This window comes from Oncorhynchus gorbuscha, linkage group LG05 (genome assembly GCF_021184085.1).
Source record: "Oncorhynchus gorbuscha isolate QuinsamMale2020 ecotype Even-year linkage group LG05, OgorEven_v1.0, whole genome shotgun sequence".
Taxonomy (NCBI): Eukaryota; Metazoa; Chordata; class Actinopteri; order Salmoniformes; family Salmonidae; genus Oncorhynchus; species Oncorhynchus gorbuscha.
Genome location: NC_060177.1, coordinates 78,056,197 through 78,073,504, shown reverse-complemented (window position 1 = coordinate 78,073,504; position 17,308 = coordinate 78,056,197). Strand labels below are relative to the sequence as shown.

The 17,308-nt window shown below is 42.7% G+C and overlaps 2 protein-coding genes across 2 annotated transcripts; both read left to right on the top strand.

The window, feature by feature from the left end:
• The first annotated feature begins 1,800 nt into the window (after nucleotides 1–1,800).
• On the top strand, nucleotides 1,801–10,565 carry LOC124036534 (hexokinase-4-like). Its single transcript, XM_046351237.1, has 10 exons — nucleotides 1,801–1,956; nucleotides 3,237–3,399; nucleotides 5,470–5,624; nucleotides 5,775–5,894; nucleotides 6,312–6,407; nucleotides 6,558–6,657; nucleotides 6,806–6,989; nucleotides 8,530–8,685; nucleotides 8,861–9,094; nucleotides 9,230–10,565. The coding sequence occupies exons 1-10, from the start codon at nucleotides 1,876–1,878 to the stop codon at nucleotides 9,375–9,377; spliced, it is 1,437 nt and encodes a 478-aa protein (XP_046207193.1). The 5' UTR covers nucleotides 1,801–1,875; the 3' UTR covers nucleotides 9,378–10,565.
• A 553-nt stretch (nucleotides 10,566–11,118) lies between these two features.
• On the top strand, nucleotides 11,119–16,564 carry myl7 (myosin, light chain 7, regulatory). Its single transcript, XM_046351236.1, has 7 exons — nucleotides 11,119–11,174; nucleotides 11,694–11,795; nucleotides 15,315–15,390; nucleotides 15,475–15,579; nucleotides 15,928–16,006; nucleotides 16,109–16,157; nucleotides 16,373–16,564. Exons 1-7 carry the CDS (start codon nucleotides 11,172–11,174, stop codon nucleotides 16,475–16,477), a joined length of 519 nt encoding a protein of 172 aa, XP_046207192.1. The 5' UTR covers nucleotides 11,119–11,171; the 3' UTR covers nucleotides 16,478–16,564.
• Nucleotides 16,565–17,308: the final 744 nt, after the last annotated feature.

Below are 17,308 nucleotides of genomic sequence, written 5' to 3'. Positions count from 1 at the left end.
GGCAGGTGGATGGAAGCCTCACCCATCAGGCCATCTCAGCAAACAGCCTAGCTGGAGAGCTCTAACTGGGTTCAATTAGCTGGCATAATCAGCTGTGGAGAAGCACTTGGCACACGTTCAAGTTCCATCCATAAAAGGACCTGACACAAATCAAACATGGCTGGATTTCTCAAACAGCAGCATGCATATGCCTGTGTGTGTGTGTCTGTATCTGTGTGTGTGTGTGTGTGTGTCTGTATCTGTGTGTGTGCGTGTGAGTATGTGTGTGTATGTTCAATCAAACTTGAATGATTTATGAATTATTACACAAGTTTATACTGTTAGAGAATAAAGAATGTTTGGATGAACTAAAGTCAGACGTTCTTAATTTGCAGTTCAAGGTTTGGCCAAATCTCTTAACAGTCTACTGATAAGAATTGTAGTGGACCCAGTGTGTGTCAACTTGTATGTCTGGATTATTGATGCATTTACTCTGAAACCAGGAGGTCCTGGCACCGAGGAAAGGGTCACCACGGCTATTTTTGGAGCAGTTTTTGATAACCTTTGAGTGATAAGCACAGGAACCCTTTGCCTACAAAGCTTCATTGTTGATTTTATGGGCCATTCAACTTTGCAGTGTGCTAAATTTAGATGTATATTTATCTAGTTAAATAATGATAGACTTTGAGTAATGCAAAATTAACCTGCATCTACCAGTATCTGATCTGCCTAGGTACACGTACACAGGCACAAATCATGTGCATGTTGAACCCAACGACATAGGCTACACTTAAACCCACTGATTTAGGTCACATCTCTGCCACGCTTTCAAAGCAAAGACAATAATCTGCATTTCAACTATTTCTAGGTCAAATTACGTTATCTGTTCTACTAAATTAAAGTCAGGTCATCGCATAGATACAGATCGGAAATTAACTTAATGGAATTAAAAATGATTTTTTAAGTGGTTTTTAGTTTAGATCAACATTTACCTCTGTCTGAGGCGTTTATTTAGTTAGTCTGCTTTTGGGGTTTCTCATTACCAGCCAGAATCTTTATTCAAATTGATAAAACATTGAGATCTTGTTGGCCATTACACATGTGACAGATTCAGTCACAGCAAAGTCAAATTGACCTGTTATGATAATAGAAAGGTATAATATACACTGAGTGTACAAAACATTAAGAACACCTTCCTTGAGTTACAGCCCTTTTGCCCTCAGAACAGCCTCATTTCGTCAGGCCCTGGACTCTACAAGGTGTCAAAAGCGTTCCACAGGGATGCTGGACCATGTTGACTCCAATGCTTCCCACAGTTGTGTCAAGTTGGCTAGATTTTTGATACACACGGGCCATTCTTGATACACAAGGAAACTGTTGAGCGTGAAAAATCCAGCAGCGTTGCAGTTCTTGACACACTCAAACTCACACCTACTACCATACCCTGTTCAAAGGCACTTAAATATTTTGTCTTGCCCATTCACCCTCTGAATCCATGTCTCAATTATATCAAGGCTTAAAAATCCTTCTTTAACCTGTCTCCTCCCCTTCATCTAAACTGATTGAAGTGGATTGAACAAGTGACATCAATAAGGGATCATAGTGTTCACCTGGATTCACCTGGTCAGTCTTGTACACTCAGTCTATAGCTCTCCTGAAATCAGGTCATAGATATTTCATCTGACCATATGACCTTGGCCAGATGGGATGAGGCATTAGGGTGTGGGTGTTTGTGTGTGTACAGAGGCCACCATCTTCTCCGGCCAGCCCCTTTTACCAGAGCATAAAAACAGCTGAGGTCCTCATTCAACTGTATTTACAGTCCACTGGCTCTGCAGACTCACACTCTCCATACACCTAGATACACACGGAGAGTCATTTGTAAGGCTAGAAAAGATGCCGTGTGTCAGCGCCTACACGGGCCAGATGGGGAAGATGCCTTGTAACCTCAGCTCTGTGCTAGAGACAGCCCTCATGGTAAGACACACATTTCTGAAGAGTTTAGATGAGAACTAATTTTGGTATCCAGTCTAGGTTTTAACGTCAGAATAGTTTACTTAGGATTGAGTTACTTGAATTGATTTTCAAATAATTTGTACATTATTGCCTTAATTATGTTATAATTTGACTACTATTATTACTCATACTGTTCTGCATGAATGTTGTCTGAATTAACTCGTCTTCACACACAGACTGCCACGTGTTTGAGAAGAAATTATGGGTGAGAAGCTTTGTCAGATGTTCAGTTCACTACTTTGTCCTCTTTGTGAAATAGCTGGATGAAATTCTGTGTGTCTTGGAGGCAACCACCAAACAGGGCATACTGCAAATAGCAACTTCTTTGACTTTCAACTTATTACATTTGATGTTATTTGTTTTCAATGTTTGTGTTTCAGCAGGTCACATTTTAGATGAACAAAAATGGAGAGCAAGGGCTAAAGTGAAATATTAAATCTTCATTATCCCTTACTCTCCTACACAACTTTTTTTTCAATATTTGCTTTATTGTGCTATAAATTATGTACTCCATCGTTTCCCAAACTAGGGTTAACGACCCATGTGGGGTCACCTGATTTAAAATGGGTGTGCGAGAAAAACTCTGAAATGAAAAGTAAAAAATGGTGCTTGGTTCATAGAACTGGGGTTACGTCAGTAACCTCCGGTAGCCGCTAGATGCGGTTGTAATAACAGAGCGGTTTCTGTTTTCCTCCTACAAATGTGGCACACTCTTTTAAGTTACAAAATATTATGACCCCATCACTGAAAGATAAGGAACACGTATGTGTCTTCTGTTTCCCTCTACAATCCCACAAGCTGCAAGGGACACATTAGAACAGAGTGGATAAGACCAGGCACTAAATCAGACTGGGGGGAAAATAGCATCAATGATAACGTTCTTTTCTACACAGAAGTTTCCAGAACATTATAGCCTGGGGATCTTCTGAACTTCCCAATACCTTTCTGATGCATTTCAGTCAATTCAAACCATACTTCCTTCAGATTGAAACACCATCACAAGTACTATCAGACTGATTTGTAATAGACTGTCATAGACTCAACTTAAAGAGTAACCATTGACCGTTGATTACAACAGTTTGGGAACCCCTGCTGTACTTTATCTGTGACGTATGTAAAGTGTCCTTGGGCTTGAGAAATGCCACACCTGGCGTTTCCTTGGGGGGAAATAATGTGATTCTATTCAAAAGGTATTTTATGAATGAGACCTGCTCTGACCCTGTTCGTCCCTCCCTCCCCAGGTGGAGCAGATTCTGTCGGAGTTCAGGTTGAAGAAGGAGCAGTTGAAGGAGGTGATGAAGAGGATGATGAGGGAGATGGACCGGGGACTGCGTGTAGAGACGCACCAGGAGTCCAGCGTCAAAATGCTGCCCACTTATGTCTACTCCACTCCTGAGGGATCAGGTAGAAGCATTTACCTCATTTGGGTCGCTCAACGAAATGAGTGCCTTTTGCGTATCTTTCATATTTTAAGTAGAAATTGTGCACCAATATTGCATTTTTAAAAGCCTGTTATAATAAAAGGATCAGACCCTTTTTTTCAATTTTCGCCTAAAATGACATACCCAAATCTAACTGCTCAGGACCCGAGGCAAGGATATTCATATTCTTGATACCATTTGAAAGGAAACACCTTGAAGTTTGTGGAAATGTGAAATGAATGTAGGAGAATGTAACACATTAGATCTGGTTAAAGATAATACAAACAAAAAACTTTTTCTATAAAACTAAAAATTAATCATCTTTGAAATGCAAGCGAAAGGCCATAATATAATATTGCAGTTTATAGGCGCAACTTACATTTTGGCCACTAGATGGGAGCAGTGTGTGTGCAAAGTTTCAGATTGATCCAGTGAAGCATTGCAATACTGAACAATATTTTGTATCAAGTCTGCCCAAACGTGCCAAATTGGTCAATTGATACATTTTCAAGTACATAACTATAGAGAACATACAAAAATGATATGGTAATACAAAGTGTAAGTTTACACACTCCAAGGAAAGTCCTACATGATGGATCATTAGCTTATACACTCACTTTCACACATCTAGATGGCCATGCGGGATGGGTGTGGAGCCAGAGACTGTAGATCCCAGTTCCTACATTTGAATATAAAAATGTATTTTATGAAACAAAACTACGCTACATTTTATCTCTGGGAAATCCGAGGAAGATTACAGAATGTAAGTGCATTATTTACCTTCAGAGGTGAATTTATCAAACCAGTTGCCATGATACATTTTTTGTTGTTGTTGTGGACTCTCCTCAAACAATAACATGGTATTTTTTCACTGTAATAACTACTGTAAATTGTACGGTGCAGTTAGATTAACAAGAATGTAAGCTTTCTGCCCATATAAAACATGTCTATGTCCTGGAAAGTTTGCTGTTACTTACAACTGTCATGTCAATCACATTAGCACACATTAGTGCAACCGTCCCGGTATAGGGACACCGATCCCGTAGAGGTTTTTAAATGAAGTGCCCTTTAATATAGACAACTAAGAGAATTCAACTTATCTGAATTTCAATATGAAATAGAAGTCACACCCTCTGACTTCTAGGAAGGTTTTAACCCACTTACCCACAACATTTCTCAAAGTTTTCACCAACAATGTAAAACTCTAGTTATTTTGTTGCTTTGACAGTCATTCCTGAAGATTATTAATGATTTAATGTGATTACTGATTAATTCACATTGGTCCCTCATTTTAAGGTCAACCCTGTTACGTGAACTGAACTCTGGTTTTAATGTGGTGAAATTATTCCTTTAAAAACATGTATTTTATAGAAACATTTAAAATCATGTTGTAATAAAAAGGTGAGCTGGTTTTAAAAATGTTGGCAATTTTCTGGTGTCTTGTGGTGGAAAACTGAGCGGGTCGGGAATAACACGTCAACCCTGTTACCCATACAGGCTGGAAAGGTTTGAACAATTTCCCCTAAAAGAATAAGCTTGCATTCAATTGCCCCTCACTGTTGGACACAGCTTCCATTCTCCCTGTCACAAGATTATTTATGGCTGATTTAAGATGAAATCACCAACCCTGTTACAGTCAAACCTGTTACATTAAACACTTACTTTATTTGGCTCTTTATAGGCAATTGCTATAGTCTACTTGATTGCTTTTTACCTCTTGAGATTGGAAAACATGTTTTTTGTGAAGTTATGAAGTTTTTTTTGACCAAGTTACACTTCGCATAAGCCACCGATTTGGTTCAACAACCCATTTATTCAATGCCTTCTTGTGAAATAACAATGTAAATTCATGATAGATAGTCTATTTGTACCGAATGGTACATGAAAGAACATGAACGAACATTACATTTCTTAATAGATCTAGTTTACATTCAGTGTCTAGGGCTTTTTGAAATACAATATTCCACAATAAAACTGTATTCCAAAAAACCCTGGTTGTGCGAGTGTGTGTTTGATCCTTTATGACAACCTTCTCTATGCTGCGCTGTGTCAGAGGTGGGGGATTTCCTGGCCCTGGACCTGGGGGGGACTAACTTCCGTGTGATGTTGGTGAAGGTGGGGGAGGATGAGGAGAGGGGATGGAAGGTGGAGACCAAACACCAGATGTACTCCATCCCTGAAGACGCAATGACAGGCACAGCTGAGATGGTGAGCGTGCAGCACTAGTGTACTTAGAAGTGTTCACTCAGAAGTGCACTGTGCTGACCAGTGTAATTAGTGTCCCATAAATCCTGTCTTTCCATTTCTCCGTCTTCCCCTCTTTCTCCTTTTCCCTCTTCCCTCCCTCTCTCTTCTCAGCTCTTTGACTACATTGCAGAGTGTATATCGGACTTCCTGGACAGACATCACATCAAACACAGGAAGCTTCCTCTGGGTTTCACCTTCTCCTTCCCCGTACGGCATGAGAACATAGACAAGGTACGACATGGACTAAGTACAAGATCCACACAAGTTTAGAGACTTCAGATTAGAGAGTTGACCTCAGTGACTGATTGTCTGAGTTAGTGTCTGTCAGAGGAGGCTGGTGGGAGGAACTATAAGTGGTCTGGCTCATTGTAATGGCTGGAATGGAATGGTATCAAACACATCAAACATATGTACACCACAAGGTTGACTCTGTTCCAGACATTACAATAAGCCTGTCATCCTATTTTATTTATTTATTTTTAAATTATTTTTAAATTTTAACTAGGCAAGTCAGTTAAGAACAAATTCTTATTTTCAATGATGGCCTAGGAACAGTGGGGTAACTGCCTGTTCAGGTGCAGCCTACCGGCCTCCTCTAAGCCCTGCTACCAACCCTGCCCCTAACTCTAACCTGTGTGTTCCTCCCAGGGCATCCTACTGAACTGGACCAAAGGGTTCAAGGCGTCTGGAGCCGAGGGTAACAACGTGGTGGGACTACTGAGAGATGCCATCAAGAGAAGAGGGGTAGGGTTTTTACTACAGGATAAGGATTCTATGTTTACGATACACACAATTATAAATATGTTATGGTAGACATGCTATGAGACATTTGTAAAACATGCGCAGGAGATTCATGTAAATAGATCCGTACTGAAATGTTCCTTTACTCTTCAGGACTTTGAGATGGACGTAGTTGCCATGGTGAACGATACAGTTGCTACCATGATATCTTGCTACTATGAGGACCGCAGCTGCGAAGTGGGAATGATTGTGGGTGAGGACACACACACACACATTGATTGCTCATCCACTAATCTGTTACCTACCACCTACTCTACCCGTCTTTAAAGCCAACTATGTTGGTGTTTGTCTGTAATACAACACACAAATCAAGTGTAATATGAGCATTGTCCTGTCCCCAGGTACTGGGTGTAACGCATGCTACATGGAGGAGATGAGGACAGTGGAGCTGGTGGAGGGAGAAGAGGGGAGGATGTGTGTGAACACAGAGTGGGGGGCCTTCGGTGCCAACGGAGAGCTGGAGGAATTCAGACTGGAGTACGACAGGGTGGTGGATGAGACATCACTCAACCCTGGACAACAACTGTGAGTACTGGAGAGCTGTCTGCTTCACCAAGAATCAACCAGGCCCTTCTATGTTTAGGGGGTGTTCCAATCTCCACTGGTGATTAAACATTTCATAGACATGAAAGTGGCTAAATTAATCGATTCTTGAAAGTAGCACCTAGAGGTAACTGCCAAAATAAAGGAAACACCAACATAAAGTGTTTTCATAGGGCATTGGTCCACCACAAGCCACCAGAACAGCTTCTATGCACCTTGGCATAAGTGTCTGGAACTCTATTGGAGGAATGTGACACCATTCTTCCACGAGAAATTCCATCTTTTGGTGTTTTGTTGGTGGTGGTGGAAAACACTGTCTCAGGCTCCGCTCCATAATCTCACATAAGTGTTTAATTGGGTTGAAATCTGGTGACTGAGACACACACACACACACACACACACACACACACACACACACACACACACACACACACACACACACACACACACACACACACACACACACACACACACACACACACACACACACACACACACACACACACACACACACACACACACACACACACACACACACACACACACACACACACACACACACACCCTTTAATCCCCCTGTGTTCCTTTGAGACCCCTCTTTCAAAGTCACTGAGATCTCTTCTTCTAGCCATGGTAGACAAAATAATGGGTTACTGGGCATTTTTATACATGACCTTAAGCATGATGGGATGTTTTAATTGCTTAATTAATTAAGGAAACACCTGTGTGGAAGCACTTGCTTTCACTATATTTTTTTACCAGTAGTTTCAGCTAATACTGCACATGTATCTGTGACACACTGCACATGTTTCTGTGACACACTGCACATGTTTCTGTGACACTGCACATGTTTCTGTGACACACTGCACATGTTTCTGTGACACACTGCACATGTTTCTGTGACACACTGCACATGTTTCTGTGACACACTGCACATGTTTCTGTGACACTGCACATATTTCTGTGAGTCACTGCACATGTTTCTGTGACTCACTGCACATGCTTCTGTGACACACTGCACATGCAGCCTGAGGATAAGCACATGTGGAAACGTGCCTCTCTCTCTCTCTCTCTCTCTCTCGTTCTCTCCCTCACCTGTCTATGACGCTCACCTGACTGACCTACAGCCTGTGTGGTCGCTAGGTAACCAGGTTGTTTTCCTGGCTGTGGCCAGTGGCAGGCCCATATACGTCAGGGTCAGATTAATGAGCTCCTGTCCAGTGCTCAACCAGGCTAATGGCTGTTTACCGTTTGCTCTGACAGTCTCTTCACACAGGCAACCGAGGAGCTGAGCCTCACTCACCCTGGCACTTTATCTCTCTCTCCACTCACAACGACAGAGAGATGGAGAGATCGCTCTCCTGCTTTGCAATCCTTCTTATTCTTCAGCCTAGCTGGGAAATGATGATGACAGGGATATATATAGAGGTTGACGTGTTATGTGACGCACAACTCTCTCTCCATCCACCTCCTCTGCCCTGCGGCTTCCCTCTACTGTCTCCCCCCCTCCATCTGTCTGTAGCTACGAGAAGTTGATCAGTGGGAAGTACATGGGAGAGCTGGTGAGGGTGGTATTGTTGAAGCTGGTGAATGAAGAGCTGCTGTTTAACGGGGAAGCCTCTGACCTGCTGAAGACTCGCGGCAGCTTTGAGACGCGCTACGTCTCCCAGATAGAGAGGTGAGGGGTCAAGACAAAACCGTGAAATGACAATAACATCTGTCAACACTATTAGAATTACAGCAACACAGTTTGTGTCAGTGACTGTCTTCTGTGTGAGACAGTAAAGCTACGCTCAGTAAGTCTTGGTTCCTTAGTAAATGTTCTGTGTATTCTCACCCTGTGTGTTTCTCAGTGACTCTGGTGACAGGAAGCAGATCTACAACATCCTGTCCACGCTGGGCGTGTTGCCCTCGGAGTTGGACTGTGACATAGTGCGTCTGGCGTGTGAGAGCGTGTCCACGCGGGCAGCACACATGTGTGGAGCGGGGTTAGCCGCCGTAATCAATCGCATGAGAGAACGCCGCAGCCAGGAGGTGCTGAAGATCACCGTGGGCGTTGACGGCTCCGTCTACAAACTCCACCCCTGGTGAGGAGGGGGAGGGAGAGGCAGAGAGAGAGAGACAGAGGGTCACTAAGTCTGTAACATACAAATGATGCTAGTCATATCTAGTGAAAATGTCATGGATGTTATTCTAACCCTGATGTTGATCTCCCTCCACAGTTTCCAAGACAGGTTCCACAAAGTTGTGCGTGAGCTGACGCCTCACTGTGACATCACCTTCATCCAATCAGAGGAAGGGAGTGGCCGAGGGGCAGCACTTATCTCTGCAGTAGCCTGTAAGATGGCAGCGTGCATGCTGACACAGTGAGAGGGTCGTAACTGCCTCCCACCTATAGGGGGTGATACAGGTGAACCAGGCTGAACTGAACCGCTGCATTAAATGACTCTGGAGAATCTCAATTGGTTTTGCTCAACTCGCATCCTCTCCTCCATCCTCACCTCGCCTCCTTTTGAAAAAGGTCAACGGTAATCGAGGAGAGGAAGGGAGGAAACATGGAAACAAATGCATTTGTATGAAATTAGTCCCTCCTTCTTCACAAGCGGGTCATCATACAAATGACGTTTACAGAGGCGTAAAGTAGTAAAAACTAATGTAGCGAGTTGTGCTGGACATTTTATAGATAAAACTACAAGTATTGTTTTGAAATATGTGCATGCTTTCTCCTCCAAGTGAACAACAGCTGAATCAAAGGGGGCAGATTTCAAAACTCTGCCGCGGAGGATGCACTTCAGTATCCTTCGCGAGAGGAAGCTATAGAAGTGAGGAGGACACTCCTCTGTTCGCCTACAAACAAATTAACTCTCTCCTTGACCACTTATCGGTTCAGGTCACACAAGAGAGGAGGACAGAAGAGTCGAGGAGAGGATGGACTGTTGTCCAATTAAGAACCCCCTCCCATCTAAGCTCACCCAACCCTTTTTTTTAAAGCATCCCTACTCACTGGTGAGAGAGGGAATATATGTGTGGAGAACTCATTGTACTGACACATAACTCTACCACACAGCACACACACTATGGAAAACAAAGAGGCAGGTTAAATCAGTATTTTTCCTAGTGTACAGTACTATACAGAGTCTCTGTAAATTTCCTGGAGTACCCACAATGCAAAGGTGGTGTGTCAGAGCAAGTACTGAACCCTTGTTATAACATGTTCTCAAGCTACCACCGATGGCAGGTGTTTGAAGCCTGGTTAGTACTGTAATATAACGTTCATGTGAAAAGCATTGCCATTGATTCATAACATCTGTATGTTTTCAGTTTGCTGATGTCTGTACAATCCAGAGATGTTACCTTAGATACAGTAACTCAAGAGTAAAGGATTTATACGTTTCAAATGTATTGCAGTTTAGTCTTTCACTTACTGTTAGTGGGAAATGAAATGCCTCTTTATAAAAGGTATGTATGATGAGTTTAGGTCTTAATTGCTAATATGTATATCTAAGAATGAGAATGTGCTTTGTTTATTGTAAATAAAGTTGCTATAAAAAAAATCAATTTATTTTGTGTCTATCATCATGAAAACATTTAGGCTTTTGCTGTACATGACCACATACTTTGGTGTCATAAAGAACTGTAAAGTTTCTGTTCAGCAAAGTCTAAGAGTAGGTGAGTAACACAAAATCAGGCAAACACCCAACACAACTGAAATAAGAGTATAAACAACAGCCATACCAATGGGTAACATCTCAACTCTTCATCGGTAGAGATTTTACTGACTACTCACATTGCATCACATAATACCCACAATCCTCTAAATCTCACCTCCTCGTTTGCCATATCCCGCCATCCCCGCTCTCTCACCGTATCTCTGCACATCCACCTCCCCTCTCTCTCCCTCTCCCTTCTCTGCTCTCATTGTATCACCCCTCCCCCTGCACTATATCTCTCCCTATCTCCTTCTACCACCCCAGTGGAATCCTGGTCCTTGGGTCCTTATCGTGTTCCCACAGAGAGAGGTTAGAGATGGCCATGTAAGGGACTATGGCACCCACTGCAGGCTTATTATAGGAGGGCAGAAGATAACATGGGCCATACATATAAACCCTCCCCACTCATCACACATAGTCCTGGACCAAGAGAGACATCGCACCACACACTGACATGGTGAGTAGAAAAATCACATTCTCCATATTATTCATCGTTTGCCATCTAACTTTTCTTTGAGCAATATATCTCTGTAATATTGATCTGGAATGGAGTTCATTGTTGTGATACAATATTAGAAGTGTTTTTGACTATGTAGAGAGTAAATCTGGTGTTGGCTTTCTATTGGAACTCCTTTTACAGTGTTCAAAGCCCTTTTATAATATCCTACTGTTTTGATTACAAATATAAGTCCTTAAAAGTAAATCATGCTGAATTGAATTGAAATCATACCAACTTTGGGTGACCTTGGTCAAGTAAAACTAGGATGTTTTAGTGTAAGAAGAAGAAGAGGCTTAAATGTATGTGACATGTTTGAATTCATCACTCAATACTCTTTCACGTAGAATACATGGTTCAATTATTGGTTCAATTATTACATGTTGATGTTGATGTAAGTAACTCCCTCTCTCCTCTCACTCTGGTCAGACTGAGAGACAGCAAAGATCATGTGTCTGTCTATTTGTCCTGGTTTCTCAGGCCAGTAAGAAGGCTGCTAATAAGAGACAGAGAGGAGCCCAGAAGAGCTGCTCCAATGTCTTCTCCATGTTCGAACAGTCCCAGATACAGGAGTTTAAGGAGGTATAGTTACACTTTCACTGTCTAATTCATAAAAGTGCTATATTGGTAGTTTGGATTGCTGGTTCATAGACATTAGACATCAGAGGAAACTGCTTTAAATATAAGTGATAAATACATTTGGATAATAATTATTTATTTTATGATGAAGGTAAAAACCAAACAAAAGCAATATAACCACTGGTGAAAAAAGTACTCAATTATCAAACTTGAGTAAAAGCAAAGATACCTTCATAGAAAATGACTCAGGTAGAAGTGAAAGTCACCCAGCAAAATTCTACTTGAGTAAAAGCAAAGATACCTTCATAGAAAATTACTCAGGTAGAAGTGAAAGTCACCCAGCAAAATTCTACTTGAGTAAAAGTTTAAAAGTATCTGTTTTAAATGGACTTAAGTACAGTGGTGGAAATAATATTTAATTGTCATTCTTGAGTAAAAGTACAAGTAAATTCTACACATCAAATTCCTTATATGAAGCAAATGAAAAGACAAGATTTATTTTCGGGACAGTCAGGGACACACTTCAAAACTCAAACATAATTTACAAATGCTCTATTTGTGTTTATTGAGTACGCCAGTGAAGAGGCGCTAGGGATGACAACAAAGGTTACGTATGTGAGCACGGATAGACTGGTCCACTAACACCTTTCAGAGGCCGAGCCCAAAGCTGGAGGCGGTGTGGGTCCGGATGCCACAGTGTCTGAAAGAGCAGGTTGGGCCTCAGGGGCAGCTGCCATGGAGTCCCCGACAAGAGGGACAACAGGAGGCTGAACAATGGTGGTCTCGGCCAGCATGGAGCTATCAAGTGCAGCTGGTGGCCCATCAAAATGACCCTGTCTAGCATAGCTGGGATCAGGGGAAATGGTGGGAACACGTAAAGCCAATCGTGAGCGAGGGTGTCCAGACCCAGAGGTCCTGTAGGGTCCGACATCGAGAACCAGCTGGGGAAATGAGTGTTTTCCTGAGTTGCAAACAGGTCCACCTGTACAGGTGCATCTAAATATATACATACTCTGGACACCGACATTGCTCGTCCTAATATTTCTCTATTTCTGAATTCCATTCTTTCACTTTTAGATTTGTGCGTATTGTTATCTATTACTGCACTGTTGGAGCTAGGAACACAAGCACGTCTCTATAAAATCTTCAGACCCCTTGACTTTTCCCACATTTTATTACATCACAGCCTTATTCTAAAATTGATTCAATATTTTTTTGCAAATTTATATAAAATAAAAAAAAACTGAAATAGCACATTTACAAAAGTACTCAGACCCTTTGCTCAGTACTTTGTTGAAGCACCTTTTTCAGCATTTACAGCCTTGAGACTTCTTGGACATGACGCTACAAGCTTGGCACACCTGTATTTGGGGAGCCTTACCATGAGCGGTTCCTCCTCAATTAAGGTGCCACCAACCTGTGGTTGGGATGTATAGAAATGATGGACAGTATGTGGATAGACTATATAGTATATCTGAATAATACATGGATAGGAGAGTATATGTACAGCAATAGTTGAAAAGGATGGACTTGACTAGAATACAGTATATACATTTTAAATGGGTTAACCATGTCTGTACATAGGGTAGCAGCCTCTAAGATGTATGGTTGAGTAATTGGGTGGTAGCCGGCTAGTAACAGTGACTAAGTTCAGGATAAGGTACTGGGCGGAGGCCGACTATTTAACAGCCTTCAGATAGAAGCTGTTTTTCAGTCTCTTGGTCCCAGCTTTGATGCACCTGTACTGACCTCACCTTCTGGATGTTAACTGTGTGAACAGGCAGTGGCTCGGGTGGCTGAGGTCTTTGATGATCTTCTTGGCCTTCCTGTGACACCAGGTGCTGTAGATGTCCTGGAAGGCAGGCAGAGTGCCCCCGGTGATGCGTTGGGCTGACCGCCTCACCCTTTGGAGAGTCTTGTGGTTGCGGACGGTGCAGATGTCGTACCAGTGAGGGGCCAAGGGGAATTTCTTCAGCCTCCTGAGGTTGAAGAAGTGTTGTTGCGCCTTCTTTACCACTTTGTCTGTGTGGGTGGACCATTTCAAATGATCAGTGATGTGTACTTCAAGGAAAGCAGAGGAACGCCGAGGAAGCTTTTCAACGACCACAGTCAATGTGGATGTAGGCTGTCTCATCATTGTTGGTAATCAGGCTTATCACTGTTGTGTCCTCTGCAAATTGTATGATTGAGTTGGAGGTGTGCGTGGCCACGGAGTCATGGGTGAACAGGGAGTACAGGAGGGTGCCGAGCATGCACCCTTGTGAGGCCCCAGTTTTGAGGACCAGCATAGTGAAGGTGTTGTTGCCTACCTTCACCGCCTTGTGGCGGTCCATCAGGATGTAAAGGACCCAGTTGCACAGGGTGGGGTTCAGACCCAGGGCCCCAAGCTTAATGATGAGCTTGGATGGTAATATGGTGTTGAAGGCTCAGCTGTAGTCCATGAACAGCTTTCTTACATAGATATACCTCCTGTGCAGACGGGACAGGGCAGTGTGCAGTACGATAGCAATTGCATCATCCATGAATCTATTGGGGCAGTATGCAAATTGCAGTGGGTGTCGGGTAAGGTGGAGGTAATATGACCCTTAACTAACCTCTCAAAGCACTTCATGATGACAGAAGTGAGTGCTACGGAGCGATAGTCATTTAGTTCAGTTACCTTTGCGTTCTTGGGTATAGGAACAATGGTGGACATCTTGAAACAAGTGGGGACAGCAGACTGGGATAGGGAGAGATCGAATATGTCCACAAACACTTCAGCCAGCTGGTCTGTGCATGCTCTAAGGACGCGGCTAGGGATGCCGTCAGGGCTGGCTTAACACTCTTAAATGTCTTACTCACGTCGGCCACGGAGAACGAGAGTTAACAGTCCTCTGGAGCGGCCAGTGTCAGCGGCACTGTGTTATCCTCAAAGTGAGTGAAGAAGGTGTTTAGCTGCGCCTTGTGAGAGATGAAAACGTGGTGCCTCACGACACCTAGCTCACTATCATGTGCGAACTGCAAGTCCGCTGGTGCAAAACATATACAGTAGAGCACCCAGATGGAGAGGCTAGCTAGCTAATTGCTCCAAGCTATTGAATAGCTGTGGGTATACTTCTGCCCCCATATACTCTAACATAGAGCTCTTACCAAGCGAATCCACTCTGGAATGAGACGAAAAATAGGAGAGGAGGAAGTAGTGCGGCGACAGCTATTTAAGAGGGTCAGCCTCAGCACTACCAGGTACACAGGAATAATCTGCATTCCTTACTTGGAATGTATGCGGCTGTGTCGAAGGATACCATATTGGAATGATTCAATATTGTGCAACATAACTTGTTATATTGATAGGTGCGTGAATTGGATTATATTGCTATCGAAATGTAACAAGTACTTTTGGATGTCAGGGATCATGTATAGAAGTAAAAGTAAAAGTTCTCAAAAATATTACTAGTAAAGTACTTAAGTAGCACTTCAAAGTATTTGTACTAGTTACCTTACACCACTGTTACTAACTTATGGTTGTACTGTGTCTGTCTCCAGGCTTTCGGCTGTATTGACCAAGACAGAGATGGTGTCATCAAAAAACAGGATCTGAGGGAAACCTATGGACAGCTAGGTATTCAGTCTCTTTACAAATGTGTCTGTGTGCATGCGTTCATGTGCATATGTTGGTATATTCATTCGTTTTTTTGTTTCCCAGGAAAGTTGAACGTAAAGGATGAGGAGCTGGATGAGATGTTGAACGAGGGGAAGGGTCCCATCAACTTCACCGTTTTCCTCTCTTTGTTTGGGGAGAAACTCAATGGTGAGATCCCTCGGCATCTCACACAATCTACTTCACAATTAGAAGGCTGAGTCTCTTTTAATCTTGCCATAGGGACAGTCAATCATCAGTGTTTCCTCTGTATGAATGTCCTGATATCAATGTTATGATGTTATGTCATATAATGTGGGTTACACTGTTGGTTATTCGGCTGGATTGTGTGTGTGTGTGTGTGTGTGTGTGTGTGTGTGTGTGTGTGTGTGTGTGTGTGTGTGTGTGTGTGTGTGTGTGTGTGTGTGTGTGTGTGTGTGTGTGTGTGTGTGTGTGTGTGTGTGTGTGTGTGTCCGTGCTAGCTGAACTATGGAATATACCGTGACTCTCCCCCTACAGGCACAGACCCCGAGGACACCATCCTCGCTGCCTTCAAGCTCTTTGACCCAAACGGCACAGGCTTCGTCAACAAGGATGAGTCAGTATCATTTGAATCTCTTCCTAGTTTGCCAAACTGTACAATGACGTAGAGTATAATGTTAGTTTATTCAATTTCTTCTGTCTTTTCAATTTTCTTTAGGTTTAGACGATTACTGATGAACCAGGCTGATAAATTCACAGCAGATGAGGTTGGTAATGTCTAACTCCTTCTTACCTCCTTAACAAGAATACATTTTTTTTTAAATCACACAGTTGACAAATTACTAGAGAGAGAGAGGGATCAATCATTCAATCAGTAGTACAGTCCTACAAGGACAGTAGAATCAATATCTGTTCACATTTATTTTTATCCTTTCCCAATGAGTTGCCTAACCCCACTGTCCTCTCCTGATGAAATCCTCAGGTGGATCAGGCCTTCTCTGTGGCTCCAATTGACGTGGCCGGCAACATCGACTACAAGTCACTGTGTTACATCATCACGCACGGAGACGAGAAGGAGGAGTCCTAAAGACCTTCTGACACCTGATAGGGCAGTCCTGGAATCTCCTCTGTGCTCGTCTTTTGCCAATACATTAAAGAAAATGTAAAAAATCAACACCTGTCTGTGAAATGTTTAGGCTTGTTTCAAATCAAATCAAACTTTATTTGTCACATTGGCCGAATACAACAAGTGTATTACCGTGAAATGCTTACTTACAAGCCCTAAACCAACAGTGCAGTTTAAGAAGAGTTAAGAAAATATTTACCAAATGAACTAAAGTAAAAAAAATATAAAAAGTAACTCAATAAAATAACAATAACGAGCCTATATACAGGGGATACCGGTACCGAGTCAGTGTGCGGGGGTACCATTTAGTTGAGGTCATTTGTACATGTAGGTGGGGGTGAAGTGACTATACACAGATAATGAACAGCGAGTAGCAGCAGTGTACAAAACAAATGGGGGGGGGGAATGTAAATAGTCCAGTGGCCATTTGATTAATTGTTCAGCAGTCTTATGGCTTGGGGGTAGAAGCTGTTAAGGAGCCTTTTGGTCCTAGACTTGGCGCTCCGGTACAGCTTGCTGTGCGGTAGCAGAGAAAACAGTCTATGACTTGGGTAACTAGAGTCTCTGACAATTTTATGGGCTTTCCTCAGACACCGCCTGGTATAGAGGTCCTGGATGGCAGAAAGCTTGGCCCCAGTGATGTACTGGGCTATACGCACTACCCTATGTAGCACCTTACTGAGCAGATGCTGTTACGGGATTCTTCCTGGGAAGGAGAGGCGGACCAAACTGCAGCGTGGTTATAATTCATGGTTCTTTAATAATGAAACTATACATGAATAAACTACAAAA